The 25,820-nt window shown below is 45.6% G+C and overlaps 2 protein-coding genes across 5 annotated transcripts; one reads left to right on the top strand and one right to left on the bottom strand.

Moving 5' to 3' along the window:
- Positions 1-11,258: 11,258 nt before the first annotated feature.
- On the top strand, positions 11,259-23,454 carry fxr1 (FMR1 autosomal homolog 1). 4 transcript variants are annotated; one of them, XM_030372307.1, is made up of 18 exons: positions 11,259-11,534; positions 13,050-13,102; positions 13,573-13,666; positions 13,868-13,939; positions 14,396-14,544; positions 14,722-14,815; positions 15,416-15,532; positions 15,969-16,139; positions 16,610-16,688; positions 16,939-17,048; positions 17,382-17,468; positions 18,127-18,367; positions 18,592-18,685; positions 18,824-18,951; positions 19,038-19,247; positions 19,796-19,873; positions 21,078-21,169; positions 21,592-23,454. In XM_030372307.1, the coding sequence occupies exons 1-18, from the start codon at positions 11,433-11,435 to the stop codon at positions 21,784-21,786; spliced, it is 2,166 nt and encodes a 721-aa protein (XP_030228167.1). In that variant the 5' UTR covers positions 11,259-11,432; the 3' UTR covers positions 21,787-23,454. The 4 variants fall into 4 exon arrangements, with proteins under 4 accessions (XP_030228167.1, XP_030228166.1, XP_030228169.1 ...); XM_030372306.1 differs by having other exon boundaries at positions 17,373-17,468; positions 21,592-23,450; XM_030372309.1 differs by lacking the exon at positions 19,796-19,873.
- An 85-nt stretch (positions 23,455-23,539) lies between these two features.
- dnajc19 (DnaJ (Hsp40) homolog, subfamily C, member 19) lies at positions 23,540-25,801 on the bottom strand. Its single transcript, XM_030372317.1, has 6 exons — positions 25,617-25,801; positions 25,177-25,228; positions 24,827-24,900; positions 24,569-24,648; positions 24,409-24,479; positions 23,540-23,932 (listed from the first exon to the last, which is right to left on the bottom strand). Exons 1-6 carry the CDS (start codon positions 25,617-25,619, stop codon positions 23,868-23,870), a joined length of 345 nt encoding a protein of 114 aa, XP_030228177.1. The 5' UTR covers positions 25,620-25,801; the 3' UTR covers positions 23,540-23,867.
- Between the last annotated feature and the right edge of the window lie 19 nt (positions 25,802-25,820).

Genomic DNA, 25,820 nt, shown 5'->3' with positions numbered 1-25,820 from the left:
CATAATAAATATAACTATAATCAACTGTTGCCCTAATAGCTGCTAAAATCAGGGACCATCCAAATCTGTGTCTCGAAAATCTAAAATCCAATATTTGTAGCTAGGGTCAGATTTGGATGTTTTTTCTTTGTGCTGTTACATAAAGCGTCCACATGAGGGCAGTCTGACTCCATTCAGAAGCAGATTCCTGGCGTCATTGAGAAGGCCATCGACCCAAGTCTCCTATATTAGGCGATATTCAAGTTTACAGCATAGGCCTATATGTGTTATATCTTTATAGAATCTCTTTTGAAACACAACACAAAAAGATTCAAGGAATGTATCACAGTATTATTGGGCCAGCCTCGGTATAAACTAAGGTACGATTATATCACAAGTAAACATCATCTTCAGGACTAGATCTAGGAGAACTTACTGAACTTCATGAAATGGTAAAAACAGAGATATTGGGCAAGGATTCGCTTGGTGAAATCAGATAAAAAATAAACCCATTTCTACTCCTCTGTACTCTCTCCTCCACCCCCTGGTGTTGGGGCTCAAGCTGTCTGAGTCCACTGAAAATTACTTCTTTTTTTTCTGAAGACAACGGGACTAAAACCTTTCAATACAAGTTGCTAGTGTGGTATAGCCTTGCATATTATTGCGCAAGCTTAGCAATGGACACGCAGAAACCTATGCAGTCTGTCTGTCGCGTGTCTGTAGCAAGCTACGGAAAGCGGTTTTCGTTTTAGTCGAGGCAGGGTTGAAGGCGTCAGCCAAAAGAAAACATTTCCACGAGTCACCGGAATGGTCACCTCCGCCCCTCTGATCGTCACTCCAAGGTCACAGCCAGTCGTACCGCTTTGCCCAGTCTGATGAAACTGCAAATTCCGGCTTTGCCAATGTGTGTTAGTGTGTGTCAAAAATGAAAGCGATTTTGAATCATGGTTCTCCACTGCTATGCGGTCAAACATATTGTATTATTCCAATCTGTCAGTCACTCACGTCTTTGCTGTAACATTGCCACCTTGTATAGGGCCATCATTTGATGTTCAACTAGGCTATTCCTAAAGGTTGAAGGTGAACAGCGCACCAAGCATTTGTAGGCTACCGTTAATAATGTATAACAGAACATCTGGAAGGAGGAATGATGGAATTATGCTGAACGAAAGCATTTCACTGGTTCCAGGGGTCTAACCTCATCATGTATTTAGTTTAGTTAACCTACAGGCCTGTGTGTTCCTGAAAGTTGAGATCGCTGATACACTTCTCACAGAGAAATGTGCCGGAAAAAAGAGAGGATGACGTGTGTCCGTGCAGCAGCAGTCCAGCTCTGCTATCGGCTAGCGCCATTAACACCAGATAGACAACAGTGACCCCGGCTCAAGGCCAGCGTGTTCAGAGGACTCAGAGAATCACCGTCATCAGGGAGAAAGAGGTGCTGAGAGAATTCAATCATCGTTACTTTCTGACCAAGGACAAATGGCACTTTATTCCACTGCGTAGTTTATATAGACGTTTGCTGATATAAAACTTCATACAAACTCGTACACACATGGAGGCGCATACACATAATGCTAAATGTGTACTTCCCGACGATACATTCTTCAGAATGAAGACCTTTAGTTGGATTAGTTAGTTGCTTATTTAATCAGTTATTTAGTTAAAGGCAGAGTATGACTGTAAACTATTAAATTAACCTAGCTATAGGTTAATTAAAGCATATGTTTTGTTTTGGTGTGTTTTTTTTCTTTGTAACCAATGGCTACAAACATTTTGTTTCTATAAACATGCCATTGCCCCTTATAGTGTGGTGTAGTATTAAACAGCAATGCTGCTAATATAATGTTTCTGAAAGAGGGAGGCGATTCGGGGAGGGGAACAGCGAGTGTGTGGTAATAACAGCTCCGGGGGCTATACGCACTAATAACAGTAATCAATGTGTCTCCAATCGTTATGGCAAACTTCTATAGTATAATATGAGGGAAACATTACACAGTGACATTATGACAGTCCGATACTTAATTCACTCCTTGACTGAGAAAACCTGTCATTGTGGGGGAGAATGTGCATCTCTCCGGACAGATGTCATAATCTGTGAGACCATTGATCCAGTTGTCCTAGCGTAGACGAACTCTGATTTGGAATACAGTGGCAAATTGCTCGTCAAAGTATGGTATGGAACCACACACACATGCACGCCCGTTCATGCACGCACACTCACACATGTAGGCGATTATGAACACCATCACAAAACAAACATACACATACACATGCACACACACGCACACACAAACACACACACACACACACACACACACACACACACACACACACACACACACACACACACACCCTCACACACACACACACAAAATATGAGAAAAGATTTTTGATTCTAAAAGACTATGCATACCCGCCCCTTGGCAGGGAAGGCATGCATAGTCTTTTAACTATTTACACAAGTTAGTAAAATTGTATTATTTAAAACTATATTCTGGATTATATAAATAGATTTCAGTGTGTTTAATGCGTATGCTATGGGGTCAGAGAGAGAGACTGGGGATGCTTTGACACCCTTCACTTTGTAGGAGAAAAGGTTGCATGATGAGTGAAGCTGTTGAAGGCCGGAGAGATAAAAGCAGAGAATAACCAAATCCCTCTCTCCATCTGTCTCCCTCTCTCTCTCTCTCTCTCTCTCTCTCTCTCTCTCTCTCTCTCTCTCTCTCTCTCTCTCTCTCTCTTTCCTCCTTTCAAGCACCTATACCTGGTTCCTCCTATCTTTTTTATTTTATTTTATTTTCCTGCTTTCGTCGATGCATGCAAAAATTATTGTAGTTGCTGTACGCCCACTGGGTATTTACCAAGGACTCAGCCCCCAGCTGTGACACCCATCCTTTGCCACTCTGGGAACACGACGCCAGGCATTGTCCGTCTGCAGGAACTTCCAATCACAACATTACGCCTGGGACACAAAAACGCCTTTCGGAAAGTTTCAAGCACCCTCAGACACATCTTACAAAGCTTACAAATTCTATTACACTGTACAGCTCCCAAAAGATTTGGGTTAATTTAGTAAACACAGGGTCAGGGCTGCTGCCACTGCACGAATCTCAGAGAGCATAGGTAAGGTGTGTGTGTGTGTGTGTGTGTGTGTGTGTGTGTGTGTGTGTGTGTGTGTGTGTGTGTGTGTGTTTTAAAGGAGAAACGCTGACTGTGAGAAGCGGAGCGTCTTGGCAGCTGCAGCGGTCTAAAGCCAGCTAGTCTCTCTAGAGATAGCGCCTCTTTCTCATTTGCTGTGACCCTATTTTAATAATAGCTGTGCATAAGTAATTTCTAAAAGGCCAGGCAGGCACATGAGTGCGGGCAGGGGGGGGGGGGGGGGGGAAATTAAACTCATTTTATCTGTGAGCAGGTGGATTCCTATTTATCATTAACATGCATAGAATTTGCACAATGTTATTTCTTGCTGCTGCTACTGATGGAACGTCATCCAAATAATGTTGGAGGAGGGTCGGCCTTTTTTTTTGCTTATTCCGTGGAGTGAAATTCATAGATAAAAGAGCCATGGGTTTTTTTCGACCCATTTTCTGCAAACGGAAACTAATTCTGGGAAGCTCCTTATTACAGTACTGTCTCATTTGGTTTGCATTAAAAGGGGGACAGGAGCGACATTAGGATTTCTACCAGATTTCCACAGGATGCTCCAACATCCTCCAATATATCATTAGTACCCCCCCCCCCCCCCTCCCCGACCTCCACCACCCCCAACCTCACTGCGGCCCTTTCTCTTTTAACTGCCATTTATCTTTACTCATTATTGGCCCAGTAATAAAACCGGAATAAATCGACTTCCTGATTTAGATCCTATCAAAACATTGGAATATAAATGTGTCATGTTCAATGCACGATATTAAGATTAAAAATGGCTGGATATTCCATATGTTATTTCAGCATAAGTCGACAGTCATTTCATTTGTCCAATTTTTAATTAGGATTGTACGTTTTAATTTGTTATGGATTTAAAAATAATTTTATATTTTTTACAGCTTCATTTTTTGCTGGGTTATTTTAAGAGGGCGGGAAATTGTTGGCGGAATATACACATTTGGTAAAAAAATAACAGCGCGAAGCAGCAAACCCGTCCAAGCCACATTCAAGTGAAACGTCTTCCGCTGCTAAAGTCAAATTCCACCGCCTCGGTTCGTCTGGTCTTTATTTTGCTGTCACCCTGCGTGAGTGGGGCCCCATTGTTGTTGCTATGTTTGTAGAACAGAATCCCACGTCACGGCCCTGGTTAAGGGAATCACAGGAGATACGGGCTGAGGAGGCTTACAGTCATTCACTGTGTTTACTGCGATGAGAACAGAGATGGTGTGGGTGTGTTTGTGTGTGTGTGTGTGTGTGTGTGTGTGTGTGTGTGTGTGTGTGTGTGTGTGTGTGTGTGTGTGTGTGTGTCTGTGTGTGTGTGTATGTATGTGTGTGTTTGTGCGTATGTGTATGTGTATGTGCGTCTGCACGTGTGTGTGTGTGTGTGTGTGTTTGTGCGTATGTGTACGTGCGTCTGTGTGTGTGTGTGTGTGTGTGTGTGTGTGTGTGTGTGTGAGAGGTGGGCGTGTGTGTGTGTGTGTGTGTGTGTATGTATGTGTATGTGTGTGTTTGTGCGTATGTGTATGTGCGTCTGCACGTGTGTGTGTGTGTGCGTGTGTGCGTGTGTGTGTGTGTGTGTGTGTGTGTGCGTGTGAGGTGGGCGTGTGTGTGTCCCATAGTTTCTCTCATCTCTGTCAAATAGCATCGCTGCAAGTGGCAGCCCATGGCTCTGCCAGAGAGCCAGGCAGTCAGGCAGGCCGAGCAGGCAGACAGTCAGTCAGCCATTGTTTTGTAATGTGTTTCACTCGGCTAGCGCTGATCCTTCTAAGGTACTTACCACGCCATTGTTGTCTAAGTATGCTATTTTCTGGCTGGGCACCTCCACTATAGAACGGGGAGGGTTTTCTTTGCTTCAAAAGAGAGGTTTGTTACAGTCAATGTCATGCTAATCCCAGTATGTGATATGTATATGTGTCAACACTGAGAGCAAGAGACACAGAGAGCACGGGAGAGAGAGAGAGAGAGTAACATAAAGAAGTGACAGAGAAAGAGAGAGAGAGAGAGAGAGAGAGGGGAAGTGAGAGAAAGGGAGATATGCGTCTTAGAAGAGCTAAGAGAAAATGGTGGGAATGATGGGTGAGAGAGTCGGATTGACTGGCACTGCTGTATTCATGCCTCGCTGTCCTTCGTGACACCAAATTACGTTCATCAAAGCGAGAAACCAACCTAATGTATAATATAATAATATGCCACAACGTCGTTAGGCCTTCTCCTCCTAATACCTCCCAGATCAATGTCTGCGTGACGCGGGTCGCGTAGCGCCTTCACGCGGACCAACAACAGACAAACACCTCAGGGGATGGAGCCCAGGGCTCAGGGTCTGAACTATTCACAGTCACTGTTTAACAATAGAAAAAATAATAGTTTTGGGTAGATGAGAATATAGACAATACATTGTGTTGTAATTGGATTAAAGGCTTTAATTTAAAACAACTACAATTAACGCCAATAAACTCCAATTAACTATTTAAAAATGACAAATAAACATTTTATTCCCCTGAGAAAACTGCTGTGTGGGATAAATCGATACCTAGACCTTCATGTGATCTCTTGATTATTTCTGGTGAACTATGCATATTTCCCGTGCGCTTGCAGTGCCTTATTAATCTTTGAGAGTATTAATAGGCCTAGAAAATGATTGAACCCTGACCCTTCCGGTAAGTAGATTATAAACATTTATTATAGCATGTTATCACAATATCCTGCGCAGCATATTGCAAAAACTTCCCTTATAGCACTGAGGAAGATCATAGTTAATTCAGCTGCGTTATGGTAATGCAGCGGACCCTATCATTCCCTGCATCATACATACTAACAAGCTTAGGATAAGCCCAGCCGGAATGGTATGAGGCTGGAATGTCTGGAACCAGCACAGTCTCTGCCACCAAATCTCCCTTCAGCAGAAACCAGAAGGGTGATTCCTGTGCTTAAAAATTAGTGCTAGTGCATATTTTTTACATTTTTTGCAAGGAAGGGATGTTCGGTATAATTGTCAGGCGAGAAAAATGCACCGTATGTAGAAATAAAAAAATATAAAAAAATAGAGGAAAGCAAAACTGGACTTGAGAGCGTTAATCATCTAGGAACTGTGAAAAGTCCATAATGTGCATTAAGAGGTTTATGCACAGTGCAGAGGTAAAGCCTTGCCTCATTGTTGACTCATTTCAAGACGCCAGCATCCTCAACTTCTGCACGCCTGCCGCTGACAAACGCCGCCGTGTTCAGTTGGTGTACTCGGCACTTCTCCTGTGTGTGTAAACCTGGGCTGGATCTGCCATAAGCATGTTATACCTCAGGCTCATCACCAGGCCCGTGTGATCCCAGGCAGGGCGGCAGTACCGCGCGACAACACGCTAAATCCTGTTTGTGTGTCTCGTCTGCTCTCAGACTCTTAGACTAATCTAGCCACCCTCAACCCTGCACTCCCAAACGTCTGTCAATTGTGGAGGAGAGGCGCCGAGGAGAGGTTTAGAGCGAGAGAAGATTTGAGGGGAGGAAGAGAGGTGAGGAGAGGTGAGGAATGGAGAGGACAGGGCAAAAGACGATTTGATGAAATAGAGCAAGGAGGAAGAGAGCAGGAGGTCAAACGCACGAGGATGCTCCTGTTATGAGTTTACGTTTCAAATGAATGTCTTGAATCCCGAGAAATAAAGAAAGTAAAACTATACACAAAACTAGTCAGGCCCAACTCACAAACTAACCAAACAGGGTATAATGTAATAAAGATGGAGCAGAAGACGATTCATTCAATTGAGCTCCACTACCCATCACAGATATGGACAGGAAAGTAAGAAAATCTCAGAATACAAAAACTAGAAAATAAATTGAAGTGGGAAATGGTATTTTGCACATGAATCATCACAAACACAACCCTACCCACATGTGTCTTAAGTGTCTCTATTACTGAGTGCTCAATCTGCCACGATTTGTCTGGCAATCTTCTACTTGTCTGTCAGTCTGTCTCTATCTGTCTGTCTGTCTGTCTGTCTGTCTGTCTGTCTGTCTGTCTGTCTGTCTGTCTGTCTGTCTGTCTGTCTGTCGCTCTCTCTCTCTCGCTCTCTTTCTCTCTCTCTCTCTCTTACTCTCTCTCTCTCTCTCTCTCTCTCTCTCTCTCTCTCTCTCTCTCTCTCTCTCTCTCTCTCTCTCTCTCTCTCTCTCTCTCTTACTCTCTCTCTCTCTCTCTCTCCCAAAATGACAATTCAAAAACATCACAGATTTGGCACTTGTAGTGGGTCCGTTAGAAAAAATAAAGAATTAATGCTCTGAGTGCCATCACAATTATACATTAGGAGCTAGTACAGATACGGAAACAGAGAGAGAGAGAGAGAGAGAGAGAGAGAGAGAGAGAGAGAGAGAGAGAGAGAGAGAGAGAGAGAGAGAGAGAGAGAGAGAGAGAGAGAGAGAGAGAGAGAGAGAGAGAGAGAGAGAGAGAGAGAGAGAGAGGGACGAGGATGAGGATGCTCCGGTCTCATTAGGAGAGCAGGCAGAGTGGAATTAGTCTGAATATAATGACAGGCCCACACTATCTCATGTAAAAACAGCCCTGTTTTTCCGCTCTCATTCATTGGCACTAGTAATTAGTTTTGGCCCTAAAACTGCCACCCTTTACTCTAGAAAAGGCAGATGTGATTTGAGGTGCAATTTAATCTTGCTTTAATGAAGAACTAATGGACGCATCGCAAATTACATTTTTTTTCCCCCGCCTGGCCCCTCCCTAACCCCCGCTATGATTGAACAAGAGAAGCGGAGCAAAAAAAAATCTATTTCCTGCTTTGAATAGCTCAAGAGTATCTTTGATAATGGCGAGAGCGTTGCCGGCAGTTTCATTGCAGCGAGCCAACAAGCTCTTCTACCCAACTCACAATTCAGTGGAGAGGGAGGCCACAATTAGTGACAAAGCAGGCGGAGGAGCAGAGGGTCACCGCGCGGAGCAGAAAGCCTCTGGGCGCTCCGCTCCCTCCTCGTTAGAACGCGGGCCGTGGAGGAGGAGGTGTCACGCAGGAACAATGAGCCCTGATAAATTACCCTCAGTGGGAGGGGGGAGAAGATGTACCGCTAATTTTCAATTATACCTATAATACATTCGCTGTACATATGACGTACATGCAGGGGGGGGGGGTAAAAACATTCACAGACTCCAAACAACCCTCTCTTTATTTCTCTCTCTCTCTCTCTCTCTCTCTCTCTCTCTCTCTCTCTCTCTCTCTCTCTCTCTCTCTCTCTCTCTCTCTCTCTCTCTCCTTCGTTATATTGTGGCAGAGGATCCTATTAAGGGTCCATGGAATTGAGAGTGTATTAGAAATAAATGGCATGTTGTCTGATGGGGATTTTGCTTGGCGAGGGATAGCAGGGGACAAAGGGAGGTGAGAATTGATGCCAAATAATGTCCATCATTATATTTGATTTTATTCACAATGATCACTGTCAAAGAGTAAATTACATTATCTTCTGTCTAATTTGTCCTCATTTCTAATGTCATTTTGGTGTTTGGAAGGTGAAGCCTGTTAATGTTACTGTTCATTTTAGAGGAAAGTGTGTATGTGTGTGTGTGTGTGTGTGTGTGTGTGTGTGTGTGTGTGTGTGTGTGTGTGTGTGTGTGTGTGTGTGTGTGTGTGTGTGTGTGTGTGTGTGTGTGTGTGTGTGAGTGCGTGCGTGCGTCTGTGTGTCTGTGTGTGTGTGTGTGTGCGTGTGTGTGCGTGTGTGTGTGTGCGTGTGCGTGTGCGTGTGTGTGTGTGTGTGTGTGTGTGTTTGTTTGTGTGATTGTGGGTCTGGATATGTGTTTTTGTGTGTGTTTTGGTTTTCAGTGTATAATTGTGTCTGTGTGTGTGTGTGTGTGTGTGTGTGTGTGTGTGTGTGTGTGTGTGTGTGTGTGTGTGTGTGTATGTGTGTGTGTGTGTTTGTTTGTGTGTGACTGTGTGTGTCTGAAAATGTGTTTTTGTGTGTGTTTTAGTTTTCGTGTATAATTGTGTGTGTGTGTGTGTGTGTGTGTGTGTGTGTGTGTGTGTGTGTGTGTGTGTGTGTGTGTGTGTGTGTGTGTGTGTGTGTGTGTGTGTGTTTATGTCTGTGGATGTCTGTGTGTATTTGAGTGTGTGAGCATCTGTGTGCGTTTTGACGGTGTGAGCGTGTATATGTGAGCGTGTGCCAGAGGAAGGCCGGCCTATGCAGCCCTGTAAGCCTCTCAGGTTGATGTGTTTCAAACAGGATTCAACAACCAAATATTCTTCACAGAACCTATCATCTTCAAAACAGTCCTTGAAATTGGTGTAAACGCATATCAGAAATAAGACAGTTTGTGTCGATGAAACATATTTGTCTTTCTGTGTGTTTGTGTGTGAGTGTTTGTGTGCGTGTATGTGTGTGCTATGCTGAAAGCCTAATAGGAGTGAGCTTAACTCAACAGTCTTGTTACATATCTGATTACTGGGGGCCCAGTCATTTTCTTGCCTTAAATAAGGAAGAAATTGGAGAGGATGAATGAAATTTGGCTGTCATATTGCAATGGTGGTGCAGCAGGGGGAGATTATGTATTTCACGTAATCGTTCATCATTTTCCAACCAGTGTTCAGGCTTAGCATAATGGAATTGGTAAACTGGTTTAAATCGGAACGTGAGGACGGACTATCAGGCCGAACATGAGGGTCCTGGGTAATGTCTACACACCCAGCAGAATATATTTTTACCACTGAGGGATACACACCAATAGTGAGCACACCGTACACATACACACGCACACTCACACACACACCAAAACACACAGACACACACACGTAAACACACACATACTCTCTCCAACTTACACACTCATACATAGGTACTAAAACACACACACACACACACACACACACACACACACACACACACACACACACACACACACACACACACACACACACACACACACACACACACACACACACACACACACACACACACAGACACACACACACACACACACACACACACACACACACACCCACACACACACACACACACACGCACGCTGTTGGTACACTTGAAAATAATAACTCAGTTAAGCATCACATATTGACATGAATAATTGGTTTGTCTGTATTTAATTGTATTTAAATGGCGGTTTGAGGTGCTCCCAAAAAATAAATGGTTCCATATGTTCAATATTGTTTGTTTCAGCATTAATTTGTGTGTGATACACTATTATTCCATGTGCAGATACCACACATCAACTAACGTTAATGAATGTAACAACAATAGATACAACACAATTATTCAAGAAATTAATTTGTGTTTTTGCCTTTCGTGTTTTCCTTTCTCCAAAAATATCAAAACCTCATAAACAGTTACCTTAGTTTACAGATGTGGGAATGTGGGACATTATCTCTTATGACTTCTTTGTTATGACACACACTTATATCTATGATATGCTGAAGGCCCAGAGAGTGGTGGCCACTAAGCGTCACAGGGGCCCCTCTCAGTGCCAGGCTCTCAGTGCCTTTCATCTGTCACCCGTCACACACATATATACACCCGTCGCACACACACATATATATATATATATATATATATATATATATATATATAGTATTATAAGGAAGCATAACATGAATTCCACATTGGAATTGATATTATACTTTTCTGGACTCATGACAACTCCAAAATTCGAGTACTAAAATCAATAATATTAATAAATAACATTTGTTGCATATTATTAATTATTATTATTATGTTTACAAAAGATTCTGCAAACTGATGAAAAGCAGCTATTTTTGCTGATGTCCGCTGTTTTCTAATTAGACCCAGAGGCGTTTAATGAACTCAGATATAAATTGTATGTCCTTGGCAGAATTAGCATTGTATCGTCTCAAACAGGTATTTGACCTGAGTTAATTGCAGTGAGGAAAAAACAATTTGATCCTTTTCGGTATGGTTGTTTTGGGCTAGGTATGACTCGGATAATAATAAATGTTTAATACGTGGTTTATTCCAATAGAGACAAAGGGTAAACGAGCATGAAGTATCTCTCGAACACAGTTCAGTTTATATTGGAATCGGGCTGAATGGTAAATAGGCCACGCATGTTTTGATTGGCTTGGCTTGGGCGGAAATGGTTGAGCGGCCATGTTTGTAGTCTTTAACCTATCTACAAACTCATAAAAACGTATAGGGTGTTGTCCACTAAGTGGAGAAGAAACCATTCATTACTTGTACAAGCTTGAAACATTTGGTAAAAAATAAAGCATAGGATAAAACTATTTACATCAGCAGGTGGCGTCCAGCTGCACTATTTTAAGGACTTTTGAAAAAAGCACTAGAACTACTACTACTGAATGGGAAGGGAGCCAAGCACCTGCGCTCCCAGCATGCTTTGCGCATCCAATATGGAGGAACTGTCGGTGGAAGTCCGTGGCTCCAACGGGGCTTATTACAAGGTAAATACCGCCGTATCACAGCCAACTAGCACCAAATAGTGCATTACATTAGACTAAAGTTATAAATATTGGGCCGTGGTTCTGTATCGTGGCTGTTGGGTCAGGTGGAGCGGGCTGCTGCATGGCGACCACCGTTAGCTCTGTGGTTGTGGTTAGCGGGCTAGGCTAACCGGCTAGCTGCTCTCTCTGTCACCTGGAGACGGGCGGCTCTGGGTCTGAACACCAACACACCGTGTGGTTTAGATCATCTACCACACTGTCTGAATGGTGGTGGCTGTAGTGTGTCTCCTGGTGGGTGTTGGCCGGCCCAGCCCGGTGTTAGCAGGTAGTTTACAGCTCACTTGTTGTATCATGAGTGCAGCCCAAGTGAGGTAACGTTGAGATTGGTGTTACCTAAACCTGCTCAGATCGCTGTGGTCCTCGGGGCAAGTGCTACTCAATCATCTGCCTGAAGTCTTTATTAGTCTCTGATCGACTCAAACACTGTTACAGTCAATATCTTGGAACGCTTGAAACTTGGTAGTGGGTCGGCTATGGCCGTTTAATATCTGGTACTGCATCATGCTTAAGGTATGTGTGTGTGTGTGTGTGTGTGTGTGTGTGCCTGTGGGTGTGTGTGCGTCAGCTGCTCCTTGTCAATCCATAGCAGCTGCCATGTTAAAAAGGTTCAGTGATACCCTGAATTTCAGCGCTATTTCCAGCCCTGCTGTCCAGAGACACCCCACCATACCTCCTCACTCCTGCTTCCCTCGATCCACCATTCCTTACATGTCCTGCTCACATTGTTCTCCCTTCCTTCGTCTCCTTTTCATATAACTGCACCCAGAGCTCCAGAACTTAATGGTATCTTCCTGTTACATGAATGCTGATGGCCTCCCCCTTCCACCATGTAGCAGTCAGAATGTCCAAGTTGCTATAGATAGGGGTGTGTGTGTGTGTGTGTGTGTGTGTGTGTGTGTGTGTGTGTGTGTGTGTGTGTGTGTGTGTGTGTGTGTGTGTGTGTGTGTGTGTGTGTGTGTGTGTGTGTGCACTCTTTGGAATGCTCTGTTCCACTTAAGAGTGCTAGTGACATGCCACTCCTGCTTCAATGGCAAAGATCACCTTAAAATGAGTGTTCTTTGATTCGTGTATTTTTTGAGTGCCTGGCTTCAAATAAATCGTTTTGACAATAAACTTGAAGCAGCTAAGAGGCTACCTTTTGCTAATCCTTTTCATTTGCATGCAACTTTTTTGGTCGTTGCAGCTGTTGATGTACGGATAGCTAGAAAGAATTATCTATATCACAGACAGTATTATTAGCTCCATAACCTATATGCTTACAGGAAAGCTGGCTCACTGTGATGTGAAGCATTTATTTTTGTATTAGCATTAAATCTGTTGTGTTAGATAACCATTGCTTACACCAGTCTTTCACACCATTTTGTCCTTTATTTCTTTATTTTTGTTGTATGCATAATTAATGTCACTGGAATCTATACATTTCCATTTAAGTAAAAGCCGTGTCTGTGCTTGCAGGGCTTTGTCCGAGATGTTCACGATGATTCCCTCAGCATTGCCTTCGAGAACAAGTAAGTTTATACCAAAACTGTGACATTGTCTACGACAGCACTGAGAAGTCAAGTGATGAGGTTCCTTGACATTTATTAATTGTATTTAATCCGTAAATGTAATAGTATTGGTCATATTACAACCCAATATCTAGGCCCTATGCTGGTATGGAATATTTGAGATATATTGTAAGCAGGCCAAACACGTAAGAAAATGGCAAAGAAAAAGCAGATGCAAGTGATCAAACAAGTTTATGTTTTTCCCTGTGATCAGACTGGACCAACTCCTTGTTTAACCTTCCATATTTCCGTGTGGTTAGTTGCATTGGCCATGTTGCTGGCTCCAAAATAAAAATAGCCAATACAAATGCACCACTTCTGCTACTGATTGTTGAAACTGATCAAGTTACCGTCATTAACACAGAGAGTTTGATCTGTTTCAAATTAAACATGCCAAAGAAAAACAATTTGCTATGGTTCTCAATGTTCAGCTGGCAGCCGGAACGCCAGGTGCCCTTCGATGACATCAGGATGCCGCCCCCCAGCGACGCTCCGAAGGAGATCGGAGAGGGGGAGGAGGTGGAGGTGAGTGAGCACAGGTCAAACAGAGGTGGAACATCTGGAGGTCAGGAGGTCCTGCATCCAAGGTCCCATCTGGCAAATCTAGAAAGTCAGCTCACAATATTGTGGAGGACACCTACTGAGGAACGAGATGTTCCACCTCTGCCCTCGCATTGTCTTCTTCACCTGGCTCCCTACACATTGTCTCTTTCTGTGTCCTCCCAGATCTTCTCCAGAGCCAATGATCAGGAGCCCTGTGGATGGTGGTTGGCCAAAGTCCGCATGATGAAGGGCGATGTAAGGAGCTCTGCTGAGACGCAAACAACAGCAACAAACAAAACAACACTGGATTACAGAGGGATCTTATTTAGAGTTCTGTGTTCAGTGTATATTAAGCAGCAAGCATCGACTACATCCTCACCAATTTATTAACAGCCTTTGGAACCGAATCTTAAGTTGCCGGTTGGTTAACTTGTATTTGTCCTGTAAAGAATCTCTGTTTAGACATTGTTTGACTATCTGCTCGGTTTGGTCAGTTTGTAGTTGAACTGTGCACGAGTTGGCTGTAATCGTTTGATTAAGCTGTCGTTTGAAACTGATGATTTGGTATTCTCCCAATGTTAAAAACTGTACCAGGAATTATAGACCGGTTGGATCATAACTTTTTGTAAAATGAAATCCCTGGATCAGTTAATTTCCTTCTGACAGGATGTCTGTTATTTACCCCTGGGACCCGTTGCTTGTGTTCTCCAGTTCTACGTGATTGAGTACGCTGCCTGCGACGCCACCTACAACGAGATCGTGACCTTTGAGCGCCTGCGTCCCATCAACCCCAACAAGGCACTCACCAAGAACTCCTTCTACAAGTGCACCGTGCCTGTTCCTCAGGATCTGCAAGAGGCGTATGTACAACAGCCAAACATGTACTGCTGCAAAACACTTAACAACGTCTCATACTATTGATATTGACAAGGAGTCATCTGTATAAAGGCATAGGTGTCACAGTGTTGCCTATGTTGTGGGAGTCACGCGCTGTGTATTGGGTCCGTGTTAAGGAACAGTTCTCTCGTTTTTTCTAGGTGCCAGAATGAGCAGGCCCATAAGGACTTTAAGAAAGCTGTCGGAGCCTATTGCATCTTCTACTGCCCTGAGACCAGCCAACTCGTTGTCATGGTAACGTCCCGCCTCCTTATATAATGTCTGATTCGAGACGGCCATCCTCATTAAGCCGTTTTAGTGTCTTTCAATTGCGTTAAAAGATCTCCTATTATGCTACTTTTCTGGTCTTAATTTCTTATTAATGGCTCCTATAGAGCAACCTGACACGAATCACAGCACAAAATACAATGTTAGATTTTCGGGAAACTCTTCCTCTCATCCGGGCGCTTTCAGCATTCTCCGTCGACACTCGGCTTCGTCCTTCTCCACCCCCTCACCCCCCTCCTGCCAACCCCACTCCGTTGTGATTGGTTACCGTCCGGAAGAGCATGTTGCAGCATTTCCATACATGGAAAATCCGGATTGTTCTACGTAGATAAATCCTGGAAATTTGAACGAGTGAATGGCGACGGGCGCCCCTAGTGTTTAGCGCTCTGCACAGCCCCCCCAGACGGTCAGCAGGGAACACGTCTAGATGCATATACGTCATTATTTGACCCTTTAGTACGGTTAAACATGACTAGATCATTATAACAACGTTTATAGGTCATAAAAGTCTAAAAAGCCTAATAGGCGGTCTCTGACCCCCGATGTGCTGTGGCCCGCTGTGTGCAGTCCAACAACGAGTCGACGGTGAAGCGCGTCTCCCTGCTGAGCGACATGCACCTGCGCAGCATCAGGACCAAGCTGCTGCTGATGTCACGCAACCAGGAGGCCACCAAGCACCTCGAGGTCAGTACGTAGCCCCGCATGGCCCCCGTTGACCTTGGCTTCTCTTCGGATCGCGGGCTCCAGTTGCCACTATCAGCAGACCTACACCTTACTGGGTGTTTGCTGGTACTTATGTTTTGGGAATTGTCTATGTCGCTCTTATGGTTGTAGAGTACTTGCAGTATTTTTTCCTTTTCCATTAGTTCTCGAAACTGTTGACACTTGGTGCGTTCACCGCTTCCGATGGTAGGTTGTTCCCTGTGTTGGTCACTCTCAAGCTGAACAAGTTCTTCCTTAGTTGAGTTTTGGGTCTTAGGGTCGTTAGTTTGTTCTGGTGCCCGCTGGACGTTTGGCTGCAGCAGCACTCAGTCGGCACCACGGCAGCGATGGAGGATGCGGTACTCACTGTGGGTGTAGGGGGATGTGTAAAGCTGGAGTGGTTGTGTTTGTTCCCCAGAGCTCCAAGCAGCTGGCCTCCTCCTTCCAGGAAGAGTTTACTGTGAGGACGGATTTGATGGGGCTGGCCATCGGTAGCCATGGCAGCAACATCCAGCAGGCGCGTAAAATACCGGGCGTCACGGCGATCGAGCTGGACGAGGAGACGGGGACGTTCAGGATCTATGGAGAGGTCGGTACCTGTTGAGTGCTCAGACTCTGTGTTCCCATAGCGACGCTGCAATGAGATGCAGCATGCAGATAAGAAACACAATGACAAATTATGTAAAATAGTATTTGTTTTATTTTATCCATGCATCATAGGTGCCCCCAACTCCACCCCCCTCCATTGCTTTATTTTGATTGCTGAAATAATGTGGAAAGTTATAAATCTGGTTTATAGAAGAATAAAGAAAATGCATGATGATGAAGGTGGCTTTAGCTCATGAATGGCTTTAGACTAAATGTAGGGTCTTAAAGTTAACCAAGCGACTCAATATAAAAAGAACATTTACCTGATAACTTAGCAGGTGGTGAGTGGACAGCAGATCAGCTTCCAACACGGGGTTAACCTGCTCACATTTACGGACAACTAGATGCGTCCTCAGACCGACTAGGCGGTATGCTCGACCACCAGGAGCCTGACTCTGGTGTTTCTTTCAGACGGCAGAGGCGGTGAAGAAGGCCAGGAACATCTTGGAGTTCCTGGAGGATTCTGTCCAGGTGCCAAGGAACCTCGTGGGTAGGTTGACACGGAGACACGACTGAAGCTCTCGCCGTCTTTGACTGGGCTAGAACCTGACCCTTATTTTAACGTCCCCAGTTCTCAGAATTACTTATAATTTGTTTCAGTCGTCAATAATTAATCAGAGTATCAACAGTGAATTTTGATAGCCCCATCCCGAGCCAATCGGGAGTAATGTACACCCCGAGTGTTGTGGTTGGTCCAGCTCCCGCCAGGGCTTGAACATAAATCTGTCGTCTGTCTACAGGGAAGGTGATTGGTAAGAACGGTAAGGTGATCCAGGAGATTGTGGACAAGTCTGGCGTGGTTCGGGTCAGGATCGAGGGCGACAACGACAACAAACAGCCACGGCAGGAAGTAAGCATCAACTGCTGGGCTACTGTACGCGACTGTTATTACATCTACCAAGTACTGTCTGTCTAGTGTTTATACAGAGCCAGTGCCAGACGTCTAAAGCCATTCTTCTATATAGGATTAAATAATATGCAGACCAGCGGTTTCGGCTGTTTTCAACACTTATTATAGTATGGTTTTATAACATACAAAGAAATGTGAAAGTTTAAACAAGCTAGTTGATCTAGAAAGGACATGTTTATAGAGACCCCAATGTCCCCTAACAGTGTCATGGGGATCCGGCCCTTGGCGCCGTGCTAATCAAGTCTGTTGTGCTTGTGTGTGTTGCCGACACAGGGAATGGTTCCCTTCACCTTCGTAGGAACCAAGGAGAACATCGGCAACGTTCAGGTTCTGCTGGAGTACCATATCTCCTACCTCAACGTAAGGAGGTCCACCGGGGGTTCGCCTCGTGTCGTGATAGCGATCGATCAGCGCCACTGGCAGTAACCACGGGCTCAGACGCGTGTCTGAGCAAATCAGTTTCAGCCCGCTAATGATATGCATGTCTCCTGGCATTCAGCTGACATTTAGCTCCACGCTACTCTGCAAAGGTCTGCTGCACATCTCTTCTGAGATAATCACTGCATGGGAAAGGGAAACCAAGTTAACCTGGTGCTCTGCCTTTTGACAACTTTAAACTGTGTTTACACAGGAAAACACCCGATTTACACTCTCGCAACACCGGACGGCTTTAGTTGTGCATGCAGTCGTGTGTCAGAAGAAGCATTCTGCTGAATCCGTTAGGGTCACTTGTTTACCAAAGGCAATAGTGGCATGGATGAGAATTGTACCGGACTCATGTCCGCCTCCTCACTGGCTGCTCCTCCTCCTCCTCCTCCTCCTCTTCCTTCACCACCCCCCCCCCCTCCTCCTCCCTCCTCTTCCTCCTCCTCCTCCTCCTCCTCCTCCTCCTCCTCCCTCCTCCCTCCTCCTCCCCCCCCCCCCCCCCCTCCTCCTCCCTCCTCTTCCTCCTCCTCCTCCCCTCCTCCTCCTCCCCCCCCCCCCCCCCCCCCCCTCCTCCTCCCTCCCCCCCCTGCAGGAGGTGGAGGAGCTGCGTCTGGAGCGGCTGCACATCGACGAGCAGCTCCGGGCGGTGACCCAGGGCCACCGCGCCTCGGACCGGCCCTCGGACCGGGAGCGCGGCGGGGAGCGCGGCGGGGAGAGGGGCGGCTACGGCCAGGAGGGCGGCGCTCCCGGCCCCGGCTCCTCCCTGCACAACAGCCGCTCCTACACGGGGCGGGGCCGCGGACGCAGGGGCCCCAACCAGACCTCTGGATACGGTAGGGCCCCCAGGGTGACACGCCTCCACAAGCCCCTTTGGGTTAGACCAATGAGAATGGGGGATTACACAAATGGAGGCGATCCGCCAGAGGAAAGTGAACAGCCATGTCGTTGGCAAAGGCTCATTTATTTATATCCCATAATTCTTATTTATGGGAAGCAGAATTGACTGGTGATGGTCCATGTCGATGTATCTGAACTACGTTGTATGGTGCCCCTCCAGGAACCAACTCGGAGCAGTCCAACGCCTCGGAGACGGATTCAGAGCGCAAAGACGAGCTGAGCGACTGGTCCCTGGCCGGGGAGGACCAGGACAGGTACGGCTCTCTGGGTCCCACCGACGGACCGCTGCAACGGAGGGCCTGCTCCAGCTTTTAGGGCTGGAAGCCTTGCAGTCTTTTATAGAAATGAATAATTCAACTTGGTTGTGCTGACTGAGCTCCCGCTGTCCACAGGGAGCGGGGCCAGCGGCCCCAGAGGGACAGCCGCAGGAGGCCAGGGGCCGGACGGGGCGCCCGGGGGGGCCCTGGGGGCCGCGGGGGTCCGGGAGGCCGCGGGAGAGGAGGATACGGGAACAGCTCTGGTAAAGCGTTTGACTCGATGCACGTACACGTTATGAGACGCCCGCTACTGAAGGCCGTGAGTAAACCCTGGGTGTGTTCACGACAGCTGGGCGGGGAGACTACGACGATAACGTTGGTTACGGCGCCCTGGAGGCCAACACGGAGACGGACCAGACGGCCGACACGGACGCCAGCGAGTCCAACCTGCCCGCCAACCGCCGGCGTCGCTCCCGGCGACGCCGCACGGACGAGGACACCACGGTGATGGACGGCATGAGCGAATCGGACAACGCCTCCATGAGCGAGAACGGCATAGGTAAGAGGGGGGCCTGGGGGGAACACACAGGACACCCACGAGACACCCAGGGGACACCCAGGGGACACCCACAGGACACCCACAGGACACCCACAGGACACCCACGAGACACCCACAGGACACCCACAGGACACCCACGAGGCACCCACGGGACAGCCACGGGACACCCACGAGACACCCGCAGGACACCCACGAGACACCCACGGGACACCCACGAGACACCCACGAGACACCCACAGGAAACCCGCGGGACACCCACGGGACACCCACGAGACACCCACAGGACACCCACGGGACACCCACGGGACGCCCCGAGACACCACGAGACACCCACAGTACACATGACAATGAACAGTAGACGTCCGTGAAAGGACCAACTCTACTTGATTGTGCCTGTTGGGAACCTTGCACTGTGATAATCCCCAAAGCTTTCTATGCTATGATGAGCGAGAGTAACACAGGGATCACTGAAAAAAAACAAAAAAACACCACAGACTCTGTAAGACCCCCCCCCCCCCCCCCCTCTCTCTGACCACGCCCGCCCCCAGATGACCCAGAGGTTAAACCTCAGCGTCGTAACCGCAGCCGCCGCCGCCGGGACCGCCTGCCCGACGCCAGGCAGCCAGGTAACCACGGCAACCGTCAAATCATTCCCCCCCCCACCCCCCCGGGACAGCTGATCCACGTCTAACGGCTTGGCAGTGTGGTGGTTCCGGTTCCCCCCCTAACCCACGATGAAGAGCCCTGAGTGGTCTGCTGCTGCACGCTCTGCCCTCTGCTCCGCCTTAAAGACATTAACCTCTGATCAACTAACCGGGCCTCAGTGGAACCGCCGTGTGACACCACGGTTACACCTGCAGAATGACGTCAAGATGCGCCAGCGTGTCAAATAAGAACGCTTTAATAATGATTAGGTTCATTGTTGGTTATTGGTGTTGGGTAGAAGTTACCTGGTTAATGTGGCATTAACTGTTCGGAGCTGCCATTGGTGGAGATGATTTACAAGGGGGCTTATGCGGGTTTTAGTTCCCAGCAGCGGGAATCTTTGGTGCTATCTCTGTTTCAACATGCTCTGCTTCAACTCAATCAGCCATGCTTGCCAACATCGAGACAGCCAACGCTTCGAATGAGAATCTGCAGGAACGGGCTTCACATGGCCCAACGCCTTCAGGACAGCGAGCTGGTTTCTGTACGACCCCTGAGGGATTCCTCAGAGTATTCATGTTCTAATTGACTCACTGCGTTCTCATTACATTTTCAGACTTGAGTCCATTGAGTGCGCAGAGCAGGGCTGATACATTTTCCTTCACGAGTTCACTGCGCTGCTTCATGAGCTTAGTAGTAGCAGTTAAAGGAGATCCAGAACAGAGTAGTGCTATGAATCGATCCTGGTCCAAATCTTCACCCAAACACACAGTTCTCAAAACCTAGGATAGTGTTTTTTTTGATAGTGGGAAGTGACTAGCTCAAACAGTGTTTCCTTCTCATATTATTTGAATATATTTCCAAGGTTTTTTCTTATTAATTCTCAGTGATTGAATATGCATTTATAAAGCCAAAGTGCAACCTGGCCTGATTCCCTCAACAGGCCTCTTTTGTTCATCACAGCATTAGAGGATTTTCCCTTTTTTTATAACTTTAAATCTGTCCACCTTGCAATCCTGCACTTTTAGCATGACTAATAATAGAGGCACTACGAGGGTGTAAAGCTTGCTACACGCTAACCATCAATCATCTCTCGCCACCTGCTTTTGGGTTATATGATCGCGGGGATTCAGTAGGAACCCAATGTTCTCTGTTAAATACAACCTCTCTCTCTCTGTCCCCAAGCCGTGACAGTGGCGGACTACATCTCACGGGCCGACTCTGAGAGCCGACAGAATGCAGCGAGCATGGACACCAAGAATAACAAGAAGGAAGTGGTCGGTACACGCATGGATTAAGTTTGTAGTACACTGTAAATAGTTTGACTTTAAACTGTCGTCAATCCCCCTGTAATGACAGAATAAGCCATTGTGCACAAGTTGATTTGAGTTACTCATCAATGATGGTGGATGTCATTTTCTTATTCAAATAACAAGACTGAAATTAGTTAAACGCCTCCATGTATTCGCCTCTATTGTAACGTAAATTTCATTATACTTTTTATGGGTTTTTTTCTTGATAAAAAGTAGCATGATTATAATGTGTACATCTTACTTTTGCATTTCACTTCTTACACAAGTATTATAATATGTAAAGCTTATGTTTTTAAAGTTTCCTTTAAAGTCTTAAAGTGCCTACGCAAATTTCCCCCTGGGTTCAAATCAAGTGTTTTGATTGATATGTTTGACCTGTCACTCAGGTTCATGTGGATGACATCGCTGAGAATAGCCCGCCCACTGCCCCGAAAACCAACAGCACTCCCAGCAAGAAAGCCGACGGTGACCAGGGCGCCAGCGACAAGACTCGGTCGCCAAAGTCTTCCACAGAGAGGCCGGCCAAAGCCTCCCTCCAGGGTGAACCCAACACACAGGCCACCGTCAACGGAGTCTCCTAATTAGACGCAATAACCAAGAAAATGGGATAAGGGTCATTTCTGTTAAAATGCTCAATACTCAAATGGCCTCAAAGGTGGAGTGGAACACACCACGTCCATTTTTACTTTTTCACCTTTGTTTGAAATATTTGAACCCCCAGTACAGTTCTCGATATCCCAGACGGGCTCTCTGATAATTTTATCACTGTTTTTACTATAGGTCTTCATGTACGAGCTTGCCAAAGATAGTCAAACATACAAACTCACAGATATCTCTATGAACTGCACTTTTCATTCTCCCTCTCTCTGAGTATCTTTGCAGGCGAGGCGGGACTGAAGACGAGACAAAAAATAGACAAACAATATTGAAATAATTCTGACCGGATTTCAGTCCAAACCATGCTGTGGTCACCAAGGCTGTACTCGTCACTGTTCCCATGTCAAATTCAACTCCTAAATGATCCATTCGGCCCGAAACACAACCACAGCATGTCTGTGTTTACTGGAAACCTGGTCAGAGTATGTCCAACGTACAAGTGATCAGCTGTCGTGCCTTGAGTGTAGATTCAACATGTCGTTGCCTGGCTACATATAAAAGTACCCTCTGAGATCTCTCTTTTTCATTAGCCCTGGTCTGGCCTGCCAGCATGGAAACTGTTTATATGTCCTTAAACGCCATCCCCACCCTCTGCGAGCAGGCTGGGGCTAATGCAGAAGGGACCTCAGTGGCCTATCGCTTTCAAATCAGATCTCTTTCAAATCAGGTTCTATCTCTTATATCTATCAGTTGAGTTGAGGGGTGATGTTAGCTGCTTTGTTTCCTTTATTTCAATATGCAACTGCTTTTCCGTCATAGGAGGAAATGTTATGTACTATGTGTCTGGAAAATGAGTAGAAGAGTTCTTTCTTTGCACTGAATTGTTACTTCTTTTTGTTTGTTTTTTGAAATAACCGTGGTGTTAGTGCGTCGAACTGGCATGTTAATGTTGTTTTTTTACACACTGATGTAGCTGCCAGGGCTGGGTTCCTTATGACATCTTGACGCTGAGCTGCAGGTGGATTTGTTCTGGTTGAACGAAGGGAAGGCGATGTGGATAAGGGCTATAGACCCTCATCTAACCTTCAGAAGTCTCTTAACTTGTGCAATGCAAAGACTTATTTTTCTTTTAAGTAACAGGGTCTGTACCACATGTTCTCTGCCCCTTACCTTAAAGATGGTTTATACTTTCTGTTCGTTCTGAGCCCGTTACGGGCAGTGGGAATATACGTCCCTGGTGTTTAAAGATGCTTCTGGGAACCACGCCCAGATCAGGATGTCATTTTCATGGTTCTTCCACAGACTGGACATGGTCATGACTGTTTCACTAAAGATTTATTTATTTAAAGGAAAAACAAAACAAAAAAACATGCAGTATTTAAGTTAGTGAGGCTGTCTTCTTCTTGACACTAAAACTGGCGTTAATAAGCTTGTTTATTTTAAGATGGATGACAATTTGGACTACTGAGTGTTGTGTGGCTCCCCAGGTGGTTCCTTTTTGTGGGCGACTACAGTACTTTCTTGTTTTGTTTTTTAAGAATCATTCTGGTTGGTTGATGTGCAATATGTTTTGTATGCAGGTAGTTCTTAAATAAACATGATCTTCCCTCAAGATCTAAAAAAAAAAGTCAAATTGACATGACTTGCATATGCATCTGCGTTGAATCATTCTTTGGCAACTGGTCATAAGTGTTTGTTGAATGCTAGGCACCAACATAATCATTTAAAGAAACAATATAATTTGTCAGAAAATGTTTAATGCATCTCATTTTTACAGGGTAAGGTTAAGTCCAGTGGACTCCCAAATACCATTTGTACCTTGATTTCAATTTCATAGGGCTATGATCGAAGTAAAGCCATCTGAACATATAACAAGTATACAAGCATTTAAGGAATCAAAACCAAACTTCTCAGGTGGATAATTGTATAGGCTAAAACAGGGGCATCACAAATAGTTTAAGACAAATATTTTGTACAGCACATAGCGTACTCTGTTTCCTGGCAAGGTGAATATACAGAGTAGACAATTATTGTCAATGTGACAAAACAAAACCCAGACACTTGTTTATTTTTGCCCATCCATCAGATCCTTTGCTTCATTTATCTTGGCGGCGAGGTATGGAGATCCACCTGAAGGAGCAAGGACAGGTCAAGTTCAAAAGAGAGATACGCAACTACACTGGAACCACATTGAAACTTCTGTTTGCATGACCAGAGAGCCATCATAAGAGACCTACAGCTCAAACACCTATCCATGCAGCAAGGACTTCTCATGCTAAGGTTGTGCAACTGGTCTCTGGGCCCACCACTATATACACATATTGCCAGTGAAAAGAGTTGTATTTAGGATTTATAAAGTTAAAGCAGCCTTATCAATTGAAACAACCAAACATGTCTGCAATAGGAGTTGTGTGCCAGGAATGACATCGGCAGCCATGCTTTGCATGGCTAAATCTGCATACATCGTTAATGTAGGTATGTCATGAGAAGGTATCACCTATACGCTGCATAACAGACAGACTAACGTGTTTGCCCAGACAGTCTCTCTATCTGGCACAGATTGTAGGATTGGATGAATTTATAGGAGCAGTCTGATGACAAATTACCTCTGTCTGGGTGGTTTAGAATCATCATTTTTCTGTGGGCTTCTCGGATCTTATTCCTATTTGCTGTTGGGCTGCAATATAAAAGCAAACAAACATAACAATCAGGTTATATCATCTGTCATATTCGATGGTCTGAAAATGTCAAAAAGTGGCCACGCACCTGACACCTAAAACCAGCGCCGCCTCTCTCTTGGTCATCTTTGGGTCGAACCCTCCCCGGTAGTACCCATTTCCAAAAGCCTGCAATGCATACACAGTACACACACCCTTTGTCGCAACTGGTGGAAGTACCAAATTAAACGCATACTGTAGTAGTCTTTACCCCTTTGGAGCCACGCCACACCTCATTTCAAACAATAATCTACATTAGATACTTCAGGCGTTTGCTTTGAAGTCTGAACATGTAATTATTTCTTACCGATTTGGGGATGTTCTGTAGGGCTTGTTTCATCTGAGGCTCCATGTGTTTTGCTGCTTGCAACACATAACGTCCTGAAAAGATAAAGAAAACAAACAAATAGGTTTTAAACGTACTACTGATATATTGTATATGATTACCATAAATAGTCAGTTCATGTATGTGAAACAGAATTAAGACAAATACAAGTGAGCTGTTGTACACACATGCAGGACGTTTCTCTAATCAATATGCGTGTGGATCTATCACATCTCTGTAACTAGTACCGTCGTGTCCTCCTGGTCTTGAGAGACAATAACATGATAGTATACACATTTTATTAAAAAGTGCTAATAACAGAAAATTCTTACCTGCAAACCCTGCCGCTGCTAGAGCCAATCCCGCCACCACGGCGGAGCTCGCCTGAAGAGAACATCATAAGACCATCAGAGACAGGAGAACATCACGTCAGAAGACCATCATAAGACAGGAGACCATCAGAGACAGGAGAAGATCACATCAGAAGACAGGAGAACCTCGCATTATGAAGGACATGTGTGTTGGTAGCTTTCAGATGGTGAATGATCACCCCCTACTATCAGTTAGGCTTCGGTTATTCCCACAACATGTGGGGTGAACGTGTAACCGTGTTAATCGTTTGTAAACATACTCATGGTGTGATGTTAATGACAACAGATACAAGGTCAGTGATCAAAACACCAGCTAGCATCAGCTAGCTCGTCAGCTAACTCCACCAAAAAGAGTCGCAGTCACAGGAGAAACAATCGGCCACAGAACGCGGTCCACTCACCATGCTGATGTTATGTTGAGTTGATGTTACGATCGATTACCAGAACGTCCCACCATGTGTCTTCGTACTATTGTCACAATTGACCTCTCATGCTGACAACTCGTGTCGTCATGCATCTGCCGTAAATCCGAATCAATTGTCGTAAGGGCGCCGAGACGCAATCTGGTGGAGCAGCAGCCGGGGGCGGGGCCTGTGGCTGATTGG

This window comes from Gadus morhua, chromosome 12 (assembly GCF_902167405.1).
Source record: "Gadus morhua chromosome 12, gadMor3.0, whole genome shotgun sequence".
Taxonomy (NCBI): Eukaryota; Metazoa; Chordata; class Actinopteri; order Gadiformes; family Gadidae; genus Gadus; species Gadus morhua.
This window is presented reverse-complemented; position numbering and strand designations above follow the sequence as displayed.

Coding starts and splice junctions, on each gene's coding strand:
- fxr1 (XM_030372306.1), top strand. CDS start 11,433: ATGGGAAGGGAGCCAAGCACCTGCGCTCCCAGCATGCTTTGCGCATCC. Junction 14,545..14,721: donor CCTCAGGATCTGCAAGAGGC/GTATGTACAACA, acceptor CGTTTTTTCTAG/GTGCCAGAATGAGCAGGCCC. Junction 17,469..18,126: donor ACCATATCTCCTACCTCAAC/GTAAGGAGGTCC, acceptor CCCCCCCTGCAG/GAGGTGGAGGAGCTGCGTCT.
- dnajc19 (XM_030372317.1), bottom strand. Junction 24,901..25,176: donor AGCAGCGGCAGGGTTTGCAG/GTAAGAATTTTC, acceptor TTATCTTTTCAG/GACGTTATGTGTTGCAAGCA. Junction 24,649..24,826: donor TACAGAACATCCCCAAATCG/GTAAGAAATAAT, acceptor TATGCATTGCAG/GCTTTTGGAAATGGGTACTA.